This window comes from Balaenoptera physalus (assembly GCF_965194825.1).
Source record: "Balaenoptera physalus genome assembly, chromosome: 8".
NCBI lineage: Eukaryota > Metazoa > Chordata > Mammalia > Artiodactyla > Balaenopteridae > Balaenoptera > Balaenoptera physalus.
In genome coordinates, this window is record NC_138887.1 from 21,934,507 (window position 1) to 21,953,611 (window position 19,105).

The 19,105-nt window shown below is 34.8% G+C and overlaps 1 protein-coding gene across 7 annotated transcripts in view; it reads right to left on the reverse strand.

The window, feature by feature from the left end:
* Window positions 1-19,105, reverse strand: part of MAGI2 (membrane associated guanylate kinase, WW and PDZ domain containing 2) — a 1,336,469-nt gene that overhangs the window by 966,628 nt on the left and 350,736 nt on the right. For all 7 annotated transcript variants that reach the window (XM_082473412.1, XM_082473411.1, XM_082473409.1 and 4 more), the window contains exon 2: window positions 6,670-6,786. In XM_082473412.1, coding sequence (XP_082329538.1) covers window positions 6,670-6,786 — 117 coding nt within the window. The remainder of the gene's footprint in view (window positions 1-6,669; window positions 6,787-19,105) is intronic.

Here is a 19,105-nt window from a genome sequence, read left to right on the forward strand (position 1 = left end):
TCACACACCCATCTCCAATTCTTCCTTGGGCAGCTGCTGGAACCAATGAAGCCCAGGAGTATACATACTCTCGGCTGTGGTCCACAAACGCAGATTTCCTATGGAGAGCCTTCCTCTTATGAAGAGGAAAGAGAGATACAAACCAAAAGGGAAAAAACCAAGAAGAAAGATTGGGTCACAACCACAAAAAAAGCTGATCAAGTCAGGGCAAAGGGAATTTTATGTGGTTTAGAAGATCAGTAATATTGTTCACTGTTGGTGTTTATTGCTTTTCTTTTGTGCCAGATATGTTCCTTTATTCTAAAGCTAGCGCCCTGTGGTGTCAAATGGATAAATCAATACCGTTCCTTCTAATGTTCCCTGACTTTCCATTTTAAGAAACATTTTGAAGCCATTTCTCTCCTATAATGTATTCTGTCAACCAAACCAATGAATGTTACTATGTGACCAGGAAAGATGCATTTGATGTGTTCAATGAAAGAAAGAAAAAATCTACGGTATTTTCACACATATGACATGAAACTAGATCTTACTATTCTCAGGGATAAGAGGGAGAGGGCAAACCTAATACAGCTTTCTATAAACCAACAACACATTTCTAATAAATATACCAGGCGGGCATACATATGAATGACTAGAACCTTTTCTAATATTTGATAGTGCTCAGAAGCTTTTGAATTTTTCCTTTTGGCCTAGCTTCCCAGGGGGCAGTTTATAAATCTCTCAAGAACTTTAGTTTCATTTGCTTATAGATTTCCTTCTCCTTTGGCTCACAGTGCTAATAACCATATTTATTCTCTAATAACCCTTATTCTCAACACTTAGCACAAAATATAATTAGGCTTTTTAAAAAAATCCAAATCATTTTCAAAGAACAAAAATCTGGAACTTGATTCTGAAATAATTGTGAAAGAACACAATTCATACTCTAAAAGCAACTTCAAAAAAGAGCCTCTAAATTGATGATTCTTGTTTGAAGCAATAAGGTTAAAGGTGAAACAGATGTGTAATATACAGCTGTTGCAATATATTGTTTTAAAATACAGTTGGATCTTATATCTCTAGTCCTATGCCTGCATGTCTACCTACAGTTCAACCTACCACCCCAGCACAGAGGCCTATATTGCTTAAAGATATTCTGGGTACTTAGTCATGTTCTTGATCACCTTCAACTCAGAGAATTTCATTGTTAGAAGATGATTTTAGTTTTTTGGTATTCCACAGATTGATTCCACTCTCACTTCTTACCATATGCTTAAAACCTTCATGATGAATGAGTAATTAGATTCATTCATGCCCACCAAAACTATTGCCTTGTTGAATAATAAGCATATTTTGGCAAGCTTTAAAAGTACTGATTTTTGCTTAAGTATTAAAATTATTTTTCCCCATGAAATATACTAGAAAGCTCTGCCCTAATGCCAGACTTTATACTAGATATGTGGTCACCAGCTTCTCTCCAATAGTTCTCTCTGACCATAGTCTTACATGGGATTATATAATTAGGGCAAAGGGATGTTGACTCTGCATGGCTGTAACTTTCAGTGGGTTGGTAACTGCTCTTTTTAAAAGAAAACAGTCCCTATAACATTTTAAGTCTGCTTCTATTTGCTTTTCCATGAAAGATAATCTAGTATAACAGAGAATTTTTAAAAATACATTAGAAGCCTTACAATTTTATTCTTGAGAATGCTTCTTTTTAACATGGTTTAGTTATACTAACTTAAAGTGCTTAAATATGTAGAAACATCATTGTGAGTTACACCTCAATCAGCTCTTCCGTAAAAGTAATTTCTTTCATATCTTAAATCTATGTTTTTCATTTTATTTGCTTTTTATAGAAGAATTTAGGCCTTTAGTTTTATTGATTTTTGTCTTTTACTTGGCATATACACACTGGTATTTCTTTTGGCTTCAAATAAATTTAAAATATTTCCCAATAAAACAATCTCACCAAATGACAAAGTATGTTTTTGGGAGACAAGTTTAATTTTAACTACCTTCCATTTCATTTTGAAACTTTTAAAACTGGTCATTGAAGTCCTCCCTCATGTTACCTGGCATAAGGGAAAAACTATCTACAGTTTCTGTATGTGCTCATACTTGCCTCAAAAATTAATTTGTATCTGTAATAAGTATTAAGGACAGAAAAAAAACAGAATTTCATCAATAAATGGAAGCAATTATTTTTTCTCATATTTAAAAAGCATAGTCAATTCAATCATGGTTACTTAGACTCATTAACTATATACAATCATTATGCTGAATAGAATATTAAACTCCATGTTTACTCTTTAAACATTTGAAAATTAATCCAATATTTTTCTGTATTAATTTCACTAATTTACCTCATATACTTCTGAGTCTGTATTACCCAAAGGACAATGCATGCTACCTTAACTTTGTATACTTAACACGCTATGAAACAATTTCACCTAATCTCTAATGGGTGCTGCTAACTTAGTGCTTCTGAAATTGTCTTTTGTATACTGTCAAGATAATAGAAATCCCATTTGATGGATGTTCTAAACTCTTTTGAGTTCTTTATCTATATACATGTTTCTTGGTTAGGCTTTATCACATTCCAGATTACAACAGTTTTGGCTCATCTTTATTTATTCATTTCTCCTGAAGTTCCATTACCTAAAAATCCTATAGAGCCTGAAATCTAATTGTTGAAAGGTTCATTTTCAGTATTCATTATTTAAAAATTAAAAATTAACTTTCACTTTAGGACACCAGGATTCTCTTAAGAGCTTTATCCCGACCCCATCCCTCCATTAACTGTACAGTTAGCAAATAAAAGACACAAATATATTTAGGTACAAAGTTAGGTCTTTAATAGATATGAAACACGTGACTGGCTTATATGCTACAGAAAATATAGAATCAGTTCCTAAGGATCTTTTCTACATAATTCAGTTTGAAAGAATGATGAACTGATCTCATGAGGGCCTCATTGTGTGTGTGTGTGTGTGTGTGTGTGTGTGTGTGTGTGTGTATACACACTCATGCTCACTATATGCCCAACAGTCCTGTCTCTGTGACCAAGTCCTACCTTCCATGCTTAGAGACACAACTTAAAAAAATATGTTTTTGAAGAATTATGTTCTGAGATAAGGTTCTGGGAAGACAAAATGCAAAGGCTAGGTGTAGGCACCCCTTGTTTATGGGGCAGGGAACACACTGATGGGATTTTACATTATATGCAGTTAAGGCCCAGTAGAGACTTGGACTGACCACCTCCCTCCCGTGCTTAGCTCAGAAATCAGCCAGCAGCCAGGCCCAGATTTCCTTCAGAGGGAGTTATAGGACCTAAGTTGTTCACAATAAGATTTGGATGAGTACTGTGTGTGTGTGAGGGGATGGAGTCTCTGCAGCCCTCGTCCCAGAACTCCCTCTTACTCACTAGGCACCAAGGAAATCCAGCTGCTTTCTTTTTAGTAGTAGTTGGTGGTGGTGGAATAATGTGGTGGCAGTAAGCAGAATTACTCCGTTGGGTCTTGCCTTACTAAAAAAGTTAAACCACCCAAACATAGTTACAAGTTAACAACAATTTTGTTTCCATGACCTATTCCAGTTAGTAAAGTTAAACAAGAGGTATACATATTAATGAATGCATATATAAAGGCAGAGACAAGCTCTTCAATAATACATTTTCCTATTATGGTGCTGGGTAGTGAAAACCAATGAGAATTATTTGACCCAAAGAATATGTAACAAATGTCACTCCATACTCAAAGCCAATAGATATACTGGATACACATGTAAATTTCTAAACAATAGCAGGATTTTTCACAATACTGACATATCTTTGCTGCACACTCTTTGACAACGTCTGAACATTTTATTAAAAGATATACTGAGTGAAGTTGCCGGATTGTCCAGGTCCAGTTCGTCAGTAAAAAAGTGATTATAGATAATATAAATTAGAATCACATCTATCTTAGATGTTTTTTTCACTTTTATGCCAAGTTAAGAGCATTGTTAGTGAATGGTATTATTGGAATTGGCTATTAGGAGTGCTGGCTACAAATTCAAAGAATAATTGTTTGATCATAATATTCATATTCATTAAGTTTCTAATCATCTCCTTTATAGGAGCTATTCAAGGATTTCTAATTGAATTTATGACCTTGTACCAAAATCACATCACGAACCTCTTTATGTTTACTCATATAAGCCTAGTTATTTTACTTTTATATGTATTTTTCCATCATAGTATTTCTTGGGAACTCTGAAGAGAGATGACTTATTTAAGAAGTTAATTAACTAATGCAAAATTTACTCCTATTATCTTCATATTTAATTAAGACTTCTTATTTACGTCATCACCTTAGCAAGGACTACAGGTATTCTCGAATGTCAGCCTCTTATCTATTTCCCTCAGCTTTTAAACGTAATAAAGTACCCGGATTCTTTATTCAGTACTTCAGATCTCCTTTCTTTCATGTCACAAAAGATAAATTCACACAGCTGCACTGACAACATCAGAGTTTTGAAAATGCGTCCACCCGTTTCCTTATAAATAGTTCAGTCACTTACTTTAATCCATCTTCCTCTGCCCATCACTCTAATGTCAAACTTACAAGCTTAAGAATGCACTTTCTCAACTTCTAGTTGTTGTTCTTTTTTAAATATCTTTATTGGAGTATAACTGCTTTACAGTGTTGTGTTAGTTTCTGCTGTATAACAAAGTGAATCAGCTATATGCATATGTATATCCCCATATCCCCTCCCTCTTGCGTCTCCCTCCCACCCTCCCTATCCCACCCCTCTAGGTGGTCACAAAGCACGGAACTGATCTCCCTGTGCCATGCAGCTGCTTCCCACTAGCTATCTATTTTACATTTGGTAGTGTGTATATGTCAATGCTACTCTCTTACTTCGTACCAGCTTACCCTTCCCCCTCCCCGTGTCCTCAAGTTCATTCTCTACGTCTGCGTCTTTATTCCTGTCCTGCCCCTAGGTTCATCAGAACCATTTTCATTTTTAGATTCCATATATATGTGTTAGCATACGGTATTTGCTTTTCTCTTTCTGACTTACTTCACTCTGTATGACAGACTCTAGGTCCATCCACATCACTACAAATAACTCAATTTCGTTTCGTTTTATGGCGGAGTAATATTCCATTGTATATATGTGCCACATCTTCTTTATCCATTCATCTGTCGATGGACACTTAGGTTGCTTCCATATCCTGGCTATTGTAAATAGAGCTGCAATGAACATTGTGGTATATGACTCTTTTTGAATTATGGTTTTCTCAGGGTATATGCCCAGTAGTGAGATTGCTGGGTCATATGGTGGTTCTATTTTTAGTTTTTTAAGGAACCTCCATACTGTTCAGAGTCCAAAAGTCTATTCACTTAACTAACACACACTCACAGAGGTAGCATTTGGACTGACAAGATGTCAATCAATAAGCATTCTCATCTAGGAATATCTGATAGTGGTGCCCTGGCATTTTTGTTTTGATGAACATTTAGTGCTAACAGTGGCAAGGGCCACCCCTCCTAAGATGTGTGTAGGTGAAAAGGGTTGGATGCTGAATTATCCATTTCACTTCTTTGTGTGTTTTCAGTATTTCGGTAGAGTCATCTTTAATACATACCTTTCACATAGTTCTGGTAGTTCAATCCCAGAAACTATATATATATATATATACACATATACATACATATATATACATACATATATACACACATACATATATATATGTATGTATATGTATATATATACATGGTTTATTTGTTTCACTTATCTCAGCCAAGTTTTTCTTTCTTTAATATCAACCTTCTACTGCCCACATCTTTGAGTTTATTAAAGTTTAGAACAAAACTAAAACAAAAGGAACACACACAACACTCACAGATCAGTTTCCAGAGAGATTGGAAAGTTTCTGGAGGTCATGGAATCTACCTTGAAGGAAATTGATTTTGATATCTATCTAGGATCTAGGACCTGGCTTGAAACGTCCTTGAATTGTCCTAAAGTAAATAGAAGGATTCTCAAATGAGCTGAAGCAGGTACTAAAAAGTTGATTTGTGAATTTTATCATTTTACCAATTCCTCTCTTTTGAAGTAGCACCTGCTCATAATCAGGGATTGTTGTGAATTTCTATAGATTGTATATTAAGAAATTTGTGCCCAACGCTCAACGTTATCACTTTCTCAGAGTTACAGAACATTTAACTTTACTTTCCAATGCATAATTTCCTTTCCACTTGTAAGACTCCCCTGCTGCAAACCAGTGATGAGACTGGGAGTTACTGTGTAGATTCCATCTATGAAATAGCTGTTTCAGCTAATGAATTGAATTTGCATTCTCTTGTCTCCCTGTGTGGAGTTCTACCCCAATTATGATTCATTCTGAAATCACCAACATCCTGGACTAGAATTAATATTTCTCCATACTAACTTGAGAAGTTAGGTTTTATAGCTTGAAAATCATAAGTCTCTTCTGGCTATGACATCATCCTAAACCACACAACTGCAGTTACAAGCTTTTGCATTTAAAACTTCCATATCTCAAATAAATTGTCTATTCCAGAAGTCCACCATTTAAGAAATCAGTGCAACTGAACTTTTCTTTTAAATTAAACAATGAATATACAGTGAACATTTATCTGTTACCATAGGAAAAAAAAATTGTCTGTTACTCACATGGCACCGTGCGGAGGTAGAGGTTGTCACGAATGATTTGCTGAAGTTCGTGGTCCACAGAACCCTTCTGAAATCGTAAGTTGAGGTAGTGACGAAGATCCTTATCAACAATTCCTCCTAGAATAATAAAGTTTCTTAATAAAGGATGTTGGAAAATATTTTAAGTATGTAATTTGATCTGTCATAAACATACTCATGAAGCCATTTAAAACATGCATTATTTCACATTGCTCTTTTGACCTTCTGAAACATTTACTGCCCATAATAATAAAAGATAACATTCACTAAGACAATAATTGTCCACCCAGTCAGTGCTCAGTGTTTTACACGCACTCTTTGTTTTTCATTTAGAATGAAGTCTTTATTACGGCAAAGGACACATGGTACTCTTGAGCTGAAGTCATACTAAAATGTCATAGTGTAGCTCATTGCATGGCTAAAAAGACTTGTTTTTTTTTAACTTCCCTCTCTCCCTTTCTCCCAGTCTTTCTGTCTTTGAATTTGACCACTTTAGGTATCTTATACAAGTGGAATTGTATAATATTTGCCCTTTGTGACTGGCTTATTTCACTTAGTATGTCTTCAAGGTTTGAAAAGGTTTTTCAGTTATTTAAAGTTACTCTGGATTTAGATAAGTAGGGTGATAAAGTTAAAAGAAAAAGAATTACACCAATATTAATGCTTTACTACCTCTATAAAATGAATCAAAATAATGTATCTGCCATATAAAATATGTGCAGATGTTTTTAACTACAGACAATGTTTGAAAGACTTTAGGTATTTTTCAATTTTATTATTATTATTATAGAAATAATAATAATAATAATTTTGAGTACATTTCTCATTATAATCTAATGAAAAACAAACTGGGCTACTGGTAAGAAAATCAATACTGTGAAATTATCAAAGATTATTTTCATATTTAAAGATAATTATGTTAAATTATGAAGACTTATCTAAGGCCCTTCATATTCTTATACGTGGAAGAATGAATTATAAATCAAAATACTTATAAAAATGTAAATAAGAATTTCTAAAACCCTGATCTTTTCAAACATATTGGGGTAATTGAGCCAAGACAAAGAATTAAAGATAGAGGAAATAGGATGTCTGTAATAGTTACAAAAATCATATTCTCTTCAAATCCTTTTGAATCTCAAAATTATAATTCATTATCAATCTATTTGCACCACCATGACCACATAAAATAGCATTATGTGGGCGTGCATATATGCAACACAAACACCTTTTACACAAATAGTAAATATATTTGAAAACTATATATTGCTACATTTCTGAAGTTCCCATATTCATTGTTTCAGTTGCCTCTAATCTGCTGGCACAGCCTGAGCAAGATACCATACAAAATAGTATTTTTAACTGAACTATCAAAATTCTTACTCTCCAAAGTTTCCCATATATTTTAGTCAATAGTATCAATTTACTTTTCCACCCAATATAATATGATAGCAGAAAACAAATGATAGGAGCTTGCACATGTTATTTTCCAAATTCAAAATCATTTTTTCAGTCAAAGAAGTGGAACACTCAGAAATGAAAGTCACTTGAAACCACCATCACATATATCAACGATTACCTATTGTTTACATCTCCAAATGCCTTGCATTTCCATGGGTCTTAGACTTACTGACATCACACTGACTTAGTTAAAAATTAGAAATCCTGAAATTCTGAAGTTCTGTTTTCCTCCCTTGGTCTTTCCCAGTCAGAAAACATGCCTACCCTTGCTAATTCAATACAGCTGCGGAGCAATCAACATTCCTGACTGTTCTCAGCTGTCATTTCTGCCGAGTTCTGAGTCTACAGATCCTTCAGCAACTGTACTCTACCTCTCTTCTCTTTTTCTTTCCGTCTAATATGTGGGACATGCCAAGTGATGAGATGTTTTCTGGCAGCCCAAGAAAATGCTAACTATAGAACAACAGATGTAGTCTGTCCACTAAAGTAAGCTAGAATCACTCACCTAATATAACATGGATAAGCCCACATTTTGTAGTCCAAGATGATTCTTGCCCCTGAAAATACATTATCAATTTAAACCATTTCTTCTACTACAAAAATACATTAGCCCTCTCAAAAGTTTATTTACCTAAGAAAACAACAACAACAAAAAATGACTGTCTATTCATTCAATGACTGGATATATCTTTTTTGCCATGGAAAAACCTGCTGAAGCTTCTGAGAATTAATATAAACTTTCTTTTGTTAACTAAAATGAACTGCCACATTTGTTTTGGAAGGTCTTTCTTGGCCTCATATTTCACAAATACTTTATCATCCTTCACAATTTATCATAGCATTTTTCACGTAAGGCAATTTTATTTACCCACTATCCTTATTATGGAAAATTCTGCTGGTTGCGTATCCAATATTCTTTCCTCTATTTTTTTTATTTAGAACCTTGATTTAGTTTCAGGCCCAAACATTCTCAGACCCAGAAAATGGATCACGGTTGTCTGAAACTGTCATACAGTCCAGTTCCCTCCCTCCCTAGCTGCCCTTGCAGCTTCCAGCAGCTATGTCCTGGCCATTGAGACCTAACACAGAGGAGGGTTTTCTTATTCATTGAACTAGAGTTTATATCTGATATTAAGACCCTTCTCATCCAGTCAATCTTGGCTAGACTGGGTATTCCTCTTTGGGACTTCCACGGCCCCTTTGCTCTCTGGTAGACTTGATATTCTGACCACAAACCACAAAGGGAGACGGACAAGGGAAAAATCCAACACGCTAAGGATATTGTAGTAAAGTTAGAAACAGACTGGGTTCTGGATGGCTTCACTGAGCAGTAAAAATAATATTGGTAACTACATACCTTAGGATATCTTGTTATAAGAGAAAAAGGAAATACTCATTTTCTAAAACTATTATGGTTTCTGTTTGCAACTATACATGACCCCAATCAACATATTATATGTATAGAAATGTTTTGCATACATATGTATACATAATATGTACACATATTTTATGTATATATAAATACATACTTTTAAAGGCATATTTTTCCTTAATTAGAAATTTCACTTGAAGAAGGATTAAGCAATGGATAGTGGGCAATGGCTGAGCTGAAAAATAGAGCCTGGGTCTTAAGACTACCTGATTTCAGGTATATAAGTTAACATCTTAAAGCAAGCTAAAAAATAAAGAATGCCACATACTGAGTGTCCAGTAAATGTTATATATAATTAAAATAAAAAATTTAATCTTCTATCTTATTTGCCATAGTTATAATTTTTGGTTTTATCATTATCGTTTGTAGAGTTTCTGTTTTGTCATTTGTGAGTAATACCTAGATTTGGTAGCTTAGAGAATACCTACATCAATCATTCTGTCAAGCATAGCACTGCCAAGTTCATCATTGCATTGCATGCCTTAGCCATTGTACTCTTCAAAAAAAATTCAGTGGTTCTTGCTTACTATTATATTTAAAAAATTTTTGGTTATTTCACTTAACTGTGAAAATTATTTTCTTTATTTTACAAAATAAAATAGTAGATTAAAAGATATAATACCTTCTCAAATTACACATTTGCCAAAAAGAGATCTGGGAAAAATATAAAGCCTATGATTCTGCTTCTAAATAACATGTACCTAATTTTCACAATCTACAGTCTGAAGACCAAACTTCTTAGTCCAAAGTAGTCAACTATTTTCTCAACATGATCCCAAACAAGCTTTTCAATCTGATATCAAAGTATAACCTAAGAAGAACCCTTAGGAGAGAACTTAATCCAAACTCTTCATTTGCAAATGAAGAAAGTGAAGCTCACACAAATTATCTGGCACTGGGCTCAGAGCAAAGATGGGGTGGGGAGTGGGAGAAGAATCAGGGAGCAAATCCAAAAGATTATTTGAGGAGAAAACTCTAAATGTTACCACTTGAAAATGGTGTGCATCTCTACAGTTTCTATACTTTTCAGAAATGCTCCCAGTAGAACTGCTTTGTTCCCTCCCCTGCTTGAATGCCCAGATAGAGGAAGCAAAGGAAGAAGTTACAGCTTGGCTCAGATGGACAGAATCTCCTTGGCATATTCCTTAAGAAAAATTGTTTGTTCGAGTCATGTAGCCAAAGCCAGACAATCTTCCTAAGGTTGAGGGAGAAATACACCAGGCTCTATATTGTTTGTGCCAAGAGTCTGATTGCTAATAGCTGGCGAGAATAGTCCCATCCCTCATTTGTGGGCATAACCATTGGCTCAAATTTTCCTGTCCCTTGAGTCAACTGTTTCTCAAATCAGTATGCACCTTAAAAACTTGTAAACTGGGGAGAGTAATTCACTGATTGGTATGGTGCTGGGTTTGTATGAAAAAGAAGATGGAGATGAGCAGCAAGCCAAAGTCTGGTTCATTCTGATGTAATTTACTCATCCTGTTCTTTAGCCAAATGAGGCTACTCTAACATTCTATTGACCGTACTTATTTTTCCTTCTCTATACCTCATTTTTTTTCCCTTTACATTCCATAAAATTCTGAAGTGGGCATTGGATTTTTGTTTGTTTGTTTGTGCTTTATTTTTTTCACCCATATTTACACTTTATCTTATGATACCTTCTTTTGGTAACAGTACCCTGATTTCCCTTTTCAAGTCACTGTATCTCTCTCATTCTGTATAAACGTAGTCAGACTTTTAGTCAGTTTTCCCTGTTCTCTCTTATCCAATTAAAGTGTCTTTTCCAGGAGTTGTGTTTATAAGTGGAGTTACCCAAGGATGTGCATGCGAGTGCATGCATCCTGAAAGTAGCACCCTGAAAAATCTACCCATCACTTTTGCTTCCTGGACATACAGAATTGCCCCTTTCCTGTGTTTTTCTAGCCAATTTCTTCAACTTCCCCTTTGCTGTTTTCAACTAAAAAACATGACGGATAAGAAAGCCCTCCCTTTGATACTACCAGTGGAATTCATATCCATCCTTCAACTTAAAATTATCCTCCCCTTGGCCTTCCTTGTGATCTTTTGGCCAGAAGTCTTCTCCCTCCTCTGAACTTCCATGTCCTGGTCACCTTCCTTAAATACTTGTACAGTCTAACAGGCCATATAGTAACTAGTGGATCTACTTTAAGTTATGTATTAAACTGTAAGCTCCCCAGGACAGGGAATTTCCTAATCATTTTATATCTTCTCCCCTCTCCTCACTTCAATCTCTAAAGCAGTGCCTTCTTAATATAAGTGGCCCTGAAACGTTTGCTGAATAAATAAATCACAAATGCTATAGTGGATAGAATGCTAGATTACAGATTTGGAAACTGAGTTTTAATTACCACTCTAACACATTCGTTGAGTGGTCTTGCACAAGTCATTTAATCTTTTCTGGGTCTTATTTTTCTTATCTGTAAAAGGTGGGTCAGTTTGTGTTGCTATAACAGAATATCATTAGACTGGGTGAATTAAACAAGAAATATCTATTTCTCACAGTTCTGACACCTGAGAAGTCCAAGATCAAACAGCTGGTAGATTGGGTGCCTGGTGAGGGTACTCTTCCTGGTCTGTAGATGGCCATCTTCTCCTTGTATACCCTTACGGCTGAGAGAGAAATCATCTCTCTAGCGTTTCTTCTTATTGGGTACATATCCCATTCATGAGAGTTCCACCCTTATGACCTAACTACTTCCCAAAGGCCCAACTTCAAAGATATAGAGAACAAACTAATGGTTACCAGTGGGGAGGGGCAATACAGGGGTATGGGATTAAGTGGTACAAACTATTAGATATAAAATAAACTACAAGGATATATTTTACAACATGGGGAATATAGCCAATGTTTTATAATAACTATAAATGGAGTATAACATTTAAAAATTGTGAATCACTATATTGTATACCTGTAATTTATATAATATGGTACATCAAGTATACTTCAATTAAAAAAAGAAAAAAAAATAAAGCCATGGATAACCTCCCTTTGATATTGTTTTTTATTATCTGAATTGTCTAGGAAGCTAAGATCATCAACAGGAAATTGATTTCATACATTGTCATTGTCAAAAAAGTAGTAAAATAATCAAGCAAAGCAGTCTGTAAGGAATTGGAAGAAGGGGAAGATCTATCCATTTGCCTTAAGATATGCCCATGAGTAATTGCAAATTCATTTTATGTTAATTTATTGGATGGTGGGGAAGTTGAGGAAGTAGGAACATATTACAGGGCTTTGTTGCTATGTCCCTTTTTCAGGAATAGTTTCTGCCTGACTTACCTCAAAAATGGTGAAATAAATCACAGAAAAGTTGATTGATTCTTTTAAGATCCACAGCCACAGAATAGGTGACAGACATATCTAATCCAGTCTGCTGGAGCAGGCTCCATCCCCTTTTTAGGTGAAAAATGTTGTCTTTGGTTTCTTATGATCTAGAGACCCATCTCATTTACAAATGGCTAGAGTACTGTACATAATCACTGAATTCATTTGATCTATACTAGTCTTTCTATAAGTTATGAGCCAGTAAAATTGTTCCTCCCCTAATAATTCTCCTTTGCCTATTTTAAATAGAAGCACAAATATAAGGCCCTTGGTGGCTCATTGCAGATGCCATGGTTAATTTCTTTTCCATAGCTGAAAACATTTAGGTATATGAAAATGTGTAACCCTTCCATGTTTTAATCATAATATTAGAGGGTTTAGTCAATCCTTTTAATCATGATTTAATAACTTTGTGTGTTGTTTTTCTTCAAAATCCCAGTGGTGTCACACGTTTTGTATTAGAAATGCAATAATAAAAGAGACAAAAACATATTAAACAGTTGCAGATCATTAGTAGATTCAAAACTAGAGAGAATAATTGGTATTTCAGAAAAATGACAGATAAATGTAAGCGGCTTATAATTTCTCCAGCTCTATTGAAAATGGCTTTTCATTATTTCCTTCCCCCCACTATTATACAGATGGGATATTATTATTGTTTCATTTTTCATTGTTAGTCTTGGTCTCAAAGTAAATATTAGAGTTGTTCTTATAGTTATGATTATAGGTTCCCATGGAGAACGGAAAATGAGTACTCACTGTATTCCTGGCATTGTGCTAGGTGCTGTATGCACATTACCCAAAATTTTACAATCAAGAAATGTAAAGGAAGGACACATAGTTGAAAGCAAACTCAAGTGCATCTAAATTTTCTATAATGTCTCAAGATGGCTAATTTCGTCTAGGAATAGGGCATTTCCTACTGATTTCTTTGACTCACTTAACTCTTAAATATTAGATGTTCATTATAAAAAGCAGGATTCAGCTAAGTAAAAAAATGATATATGACCAAAAGTGAATCTGACCTGAATTCAATTCATTTTTTAAAACCAGAGATTATACTACTCTAAGTTAAAAAAAACCAATCTATTACAATAGTTATGAGTGGGTTTGAACTCACTGAAGGTTAATAAACCACAAAGCTCTAAAGTTTCTACATAAAATTACTAAGGGCAAAAAAATAAACTATTGTCCAAAATAGCTACATAATTTAGCAGGCAAATTTTTTTTTTTTTTTTTTTTTTTTTAGGGTCTTAGTTTACTGTCTTTTAAACTTTATTCCAAAGTTTAAATGTAATTTTTTTTTAAATGCAGTGATAAAATATCACAATTGTTTTTGTTCTTAGAAAATCCAATTTAAGAATTCACCCACATTAATTTTATTTTTTTAATTTATTTATTTTATTTACTTTATTTTTGGCTGTGTTGGGTCTTCATCGCTGCGCACAGGCTTTCTCTAGTAGTGGCGAGTGGGGGCTACTCTTTGTTGCTGTGCGTGGGCTTCTCACTGCGGTGGCTTCTCTTTGTTTCCAAGCATGGGCTCTAGGCGCGCGGGCTTCAGTAGTTGTGGCTCGCAGGCTCAGTAGTTGTGGTTCACGGGCTTAGTTGCTCCGTGGCACGTGGGATCTTCCTGGACCAGGGCTCAAACCTGTGTCCCCTGCATTGGCAGGCAGATTCTTAAACACTGCGCCACCAGGGAAGCCCCACCCACATTAATTTTAAAAAGCACAAATTAAACTGCTCATATGAGGTACACATTCATTTATAAAACTAAAAGTGAACGCGTGAACAGTATTTGAAAAATGAATATTTGAGCTTATTTTGTTTTATATTAGTAAGCTATTATCCCCAAGTCAGCTAAAAATTATATATAGTCATATATTTAAATTATATTTTTAAATAGGTGATAATATGAATAAAATTGATGGGGAATTAGCAGGATCAGATCTATAAATATTTGACATTATTTCATGTTTTAAGAACTAAAAACAAGGTGAGTCCTCTCATTTTATTTTTTTCTAACCTGCTGCAACTTAAAACTCCCAGGTGACCTGGTACAATAGATGGTCCACTCCAAATGTCTTTATGCTGAAAAGTATCATGACATAAACACATTGCCCAAATTGACTTAAAAAGAAACTACAATTTTATTTGTGAGCCCATTTTATGATAATACAGTTAAACATATTCTTTTCAAGTCATTCCAAAGAATAGACTAATATATCTTCCATAGGTTGTGTGAGGATGGATCGTTTCTTTTCCTTTTTCTTTCTTTTTTTTTTGGATGGATCATTTCTAATGAAGTTAAAACAATTCTAGGCACATGATTTGAATTGTTACATGGTTGACTTCAAATAATGAAGAATGTGTTCCGAAAGTTTATTTTGGAGTGCAGACTGGTTTATCCCATAGAAATAATGTTGCATATTATAACTTTGGCCCACCTGTAAGTCTTTTAAGTTAATTAGGCACCAGAGGTATATTATTCATAATATGCTGGAAACATGTTGTCATACGTTGCAATGTATAACAATTCTTCCTGGGAGCTGGAAGCAGAGGAATAACGGCTGAAGTTCCAACTTAGGCTGACAGGTTCTTAAAAACTCAAAACCCTCCTTTCACAAGGAGAGTTAGATGGAACACTCCCAACTCCAATACCCTGGTGGGAATTCTTGCTGCTACTGTCAAAGATTCCTTAGTGCAAGGATGGGTTAGGAGTGAGCAGAAGAGTAGCAGACTATTGGGAGATAAATTCTTTATGCTCTTTTATAAAGGGTTATGGGACAATGAACATCTTGCTAATATATCTTCTTATAGCTCTCCTCAACCCAAACTCTCTTTTTCTTAGGGGGGCCTCAGTCCTAGTTTATTCTGAAGTCCTGCCTGTCTCAGTTTATACTGCTATCAGCCATTTGGTCTGATTTCACTATAAAATGGACTGAAATTTCTTTGCCATTTAGAAGCAAATACAAAATCACTTTGAGATTTCCCTGGCATTAAAAAATCGGAAACGCCTTTCCCCACAGAATTTGTAAGCCCTAAGCCCTTTTATCTACTCCCCACCCCAGGCTCCAATACATAAAAACATATAGACCTTGTAGGAAAGACAAGGGCAGGGGGTAATAGTGAAAAACTGAGTATTACAAAGCCTGGAACGTATCTTCAAATTTCAGAAGAAATCTAGGTTCACATAAGTCAGTTTAGATATGTCATTCAAGGAACAGGATATGTGTGTGCATGCACACATGGGTGCCTGTGTGTTAGGGAAGTTGAAGTGGGTGGGCAATGAGGAGGAAGAAAATAGCCATTGGGGGCTATTACAGTGATGGTGGAGGAAGGACAAGGGAAGATTTCTTCATCATTCTTATGTTTCTCGGTTGTAACTACTCCCATCTCTGAAAGGCAAGGCCCTGATCTGAACCAGGAGAGAAATGAAAAGCAGAAATTGGGTTTGAGAGACTGAACTCACACTATATGTGAGACTGCAGTGGAAAGGGAAGTGGGGAGGGAAACCTTCATGCGTTGGAAGTTGGAAAAGAAAGCTATGCCTGTTGCCAAGTGGCTAAGTGTGCTATGCTCCCAAGTGACTGGAAGGGGAGTATATGAGTCAAGCAGGAAGTAGTCAAGGACCCTGAAAGTGAACTGTATTCTAATGGGCTTTCACTGAATTATAAAACTCTGGCTATTTATACACTTGTCAGGTATAGTGCTATAGATTAGTAAACTCAATTATCTAGACCTAAAGGCAATAAATTAAAATTTCCTAAAAATTCATTTTTAGACATCCGTGGCTGTTATCGCCTCTAGAAATATAGGGAAGACTGAGCCAAGAACAGGAAAGAAGAAAAAATATACAATTAACCAAAGGCATTCTTAATTGCCTTCTGTCCATAGTACATATAAAATTACATCTAAAATTATATATGATTTTTGAACTGATAAAAGTGTATTTAGAGGTTGCCATCTTCAACAACCACAACTCATCCCTTAAAATTGTCTCCTATGAAAGCCTACTAAAAATATCTTTTTGAAGTAAACTTTCATTTTTACTGAACTATTACTATTTGTTCTTAACAAATTTTATGAAAATGTTTTGCTACTATTTACCTAGGAATATATTTTGAAATCAAGGAAAAATTAGATGCTACAAACTTCATTAGAAATGAATTTTTACTTCAGTTAGGGGAAGGATGACAGCAGAGAGGAGAATAAGAACAAATCTGAAAAGGGATAAGAAACACACACACACACACACACACACACACACACTCACACACACACACACACACACATATGGTGCATGATTTCACATTTTGGGATGGTGTTCAAGTGGTAGTTGTGTTGAAGGGAGCTGAAGATTAACTACTTCCTGTGGGCAGGCCCAAGAAATAAAAAAGATTTTTATGCTGCCCAATGTCTAACTTTATCACAGAGCATTACTATTATATTATGAAAATTGGTGGATAGGAGGAACAAATTTTGCTAATCTTCATTTATGACAAACTTCATTTTCCTGCCTAATACAATTTTTACTCTTTAAAGCCTAGCACAGTGACTTATAACTGTTTGGAATTCAATAAATATTAGTTGAATTACATTCCTAATCAATTGATGACAATTTTCCCAATAATGATAGATATTTCAAATACATGAATGCACCAATAGTCAGTGTGATTTAATAAAAGTTCAGAAATGTTCCCTGTCGTAAAAGAGTGTTCTGCCATTCCTATATATTTCTTTTTTCACTGATACTATGAGCTCTTTGCTAGTTCATGAAAGTGGTTTTTATATCATTAACTCTGTAGTGTAAAAATCTCATTTGAATGAAATTTTACTTTCTTTTCTCAAATAATCACCTTCATACTCCAACAGAGATAATTTTGTTCTCAAAAGTATGTATAAGAAAACATAAATAGGACTTCCCTGGTGGTACAGTGGTTAAGAATCTGCCTGCCAATGCAGGGGACACGGGTTCGATCCCTGGTTGGGGAAGATCCCACATGCCACGGAGCAACTAAGCCCATGCACTGCAACTACTGAGGCTGTGCTCTAGAGGCCGCGAGCCACAACTACTGAGCCCACATGCTACAACTATTGAAGCCTGTGTGCCTAGAGCCCGTGCTCCGCAACAAGAGAAGCCACCGCAATTAGAAGCCTGCGCACCACAATGAAGAGTAGACCCCGCTTGCTGCAACTAGAGAAAGCCCGTACACAGCAACAAGGACCCAATACAGCCCAAAATAAATAAATAAATTTATATAAAAAAAGAAAACATAAATATTATATTTTTAAATAGTCTGTTTATTTTATGTTTTTGGAAGTATATGTCCAAAAATTCTTAATATTTTCTGGGGTAGCATCACCATTGATTGCCCCAGCCATGAGTTTTTATTATATACTACTTAAAATCATTTTACAGCAAAGAGAAATAATGTTTTTTAAGTCTCCCTTCTGCATAATAATTTTTACAAAATAGTACAATGATTTCTAATTTCTGGCAATACTTTTAAATGTAATATCTAATTGCTGACTCTTGGAAAATCTGGAGAAATGCCTGAAATTTCATTACTCTAAAATAAACTACCAACTGACCTGGGAATCATCTTGTTTTAATAAAATCTACATAGCAATTATTAATTTTGTTAAGTAATAATAAAAATATTTGAAATAATAAGGAATGCAGCTGATTTCAGGGATGATTTACTAAACACGGGGTTTATATTTGACAGAAAATACCATTTTAAATAAAGACTCTCTCCAATGTGCAATCTTCATTAATTTTGTAGATATCATTATACTTGATTACTTGAAATATTTATTTTCTTTTGATTCTAGCTTCAAGCCAGGGAATTCTGTTTTATAGTGAGAGAGGATATCATTTGAAAACTGATTTTTAATTCAAATTCTTCAGTGTAAGATAAAAAAGTGAAGTCTAGAGTAGTAAAATTAGGTTATTTAAAGTTTCATTCACTCAATGTTAATTAACTACAATAATACTATTAAACTTTGCATGTTGAATATTATTTATTTCAAAGATTTTTAATATTTATTACTGTATTTGTCCAACATGAGAATGGTAAATGGTAAATATGGTAGTGGTTTAATTTACAAATGATTAAACCAGTTCAGAGGTTAATTGACTTGGCCAAACTCACACAACAGAGCTGCAAGGTTTACTC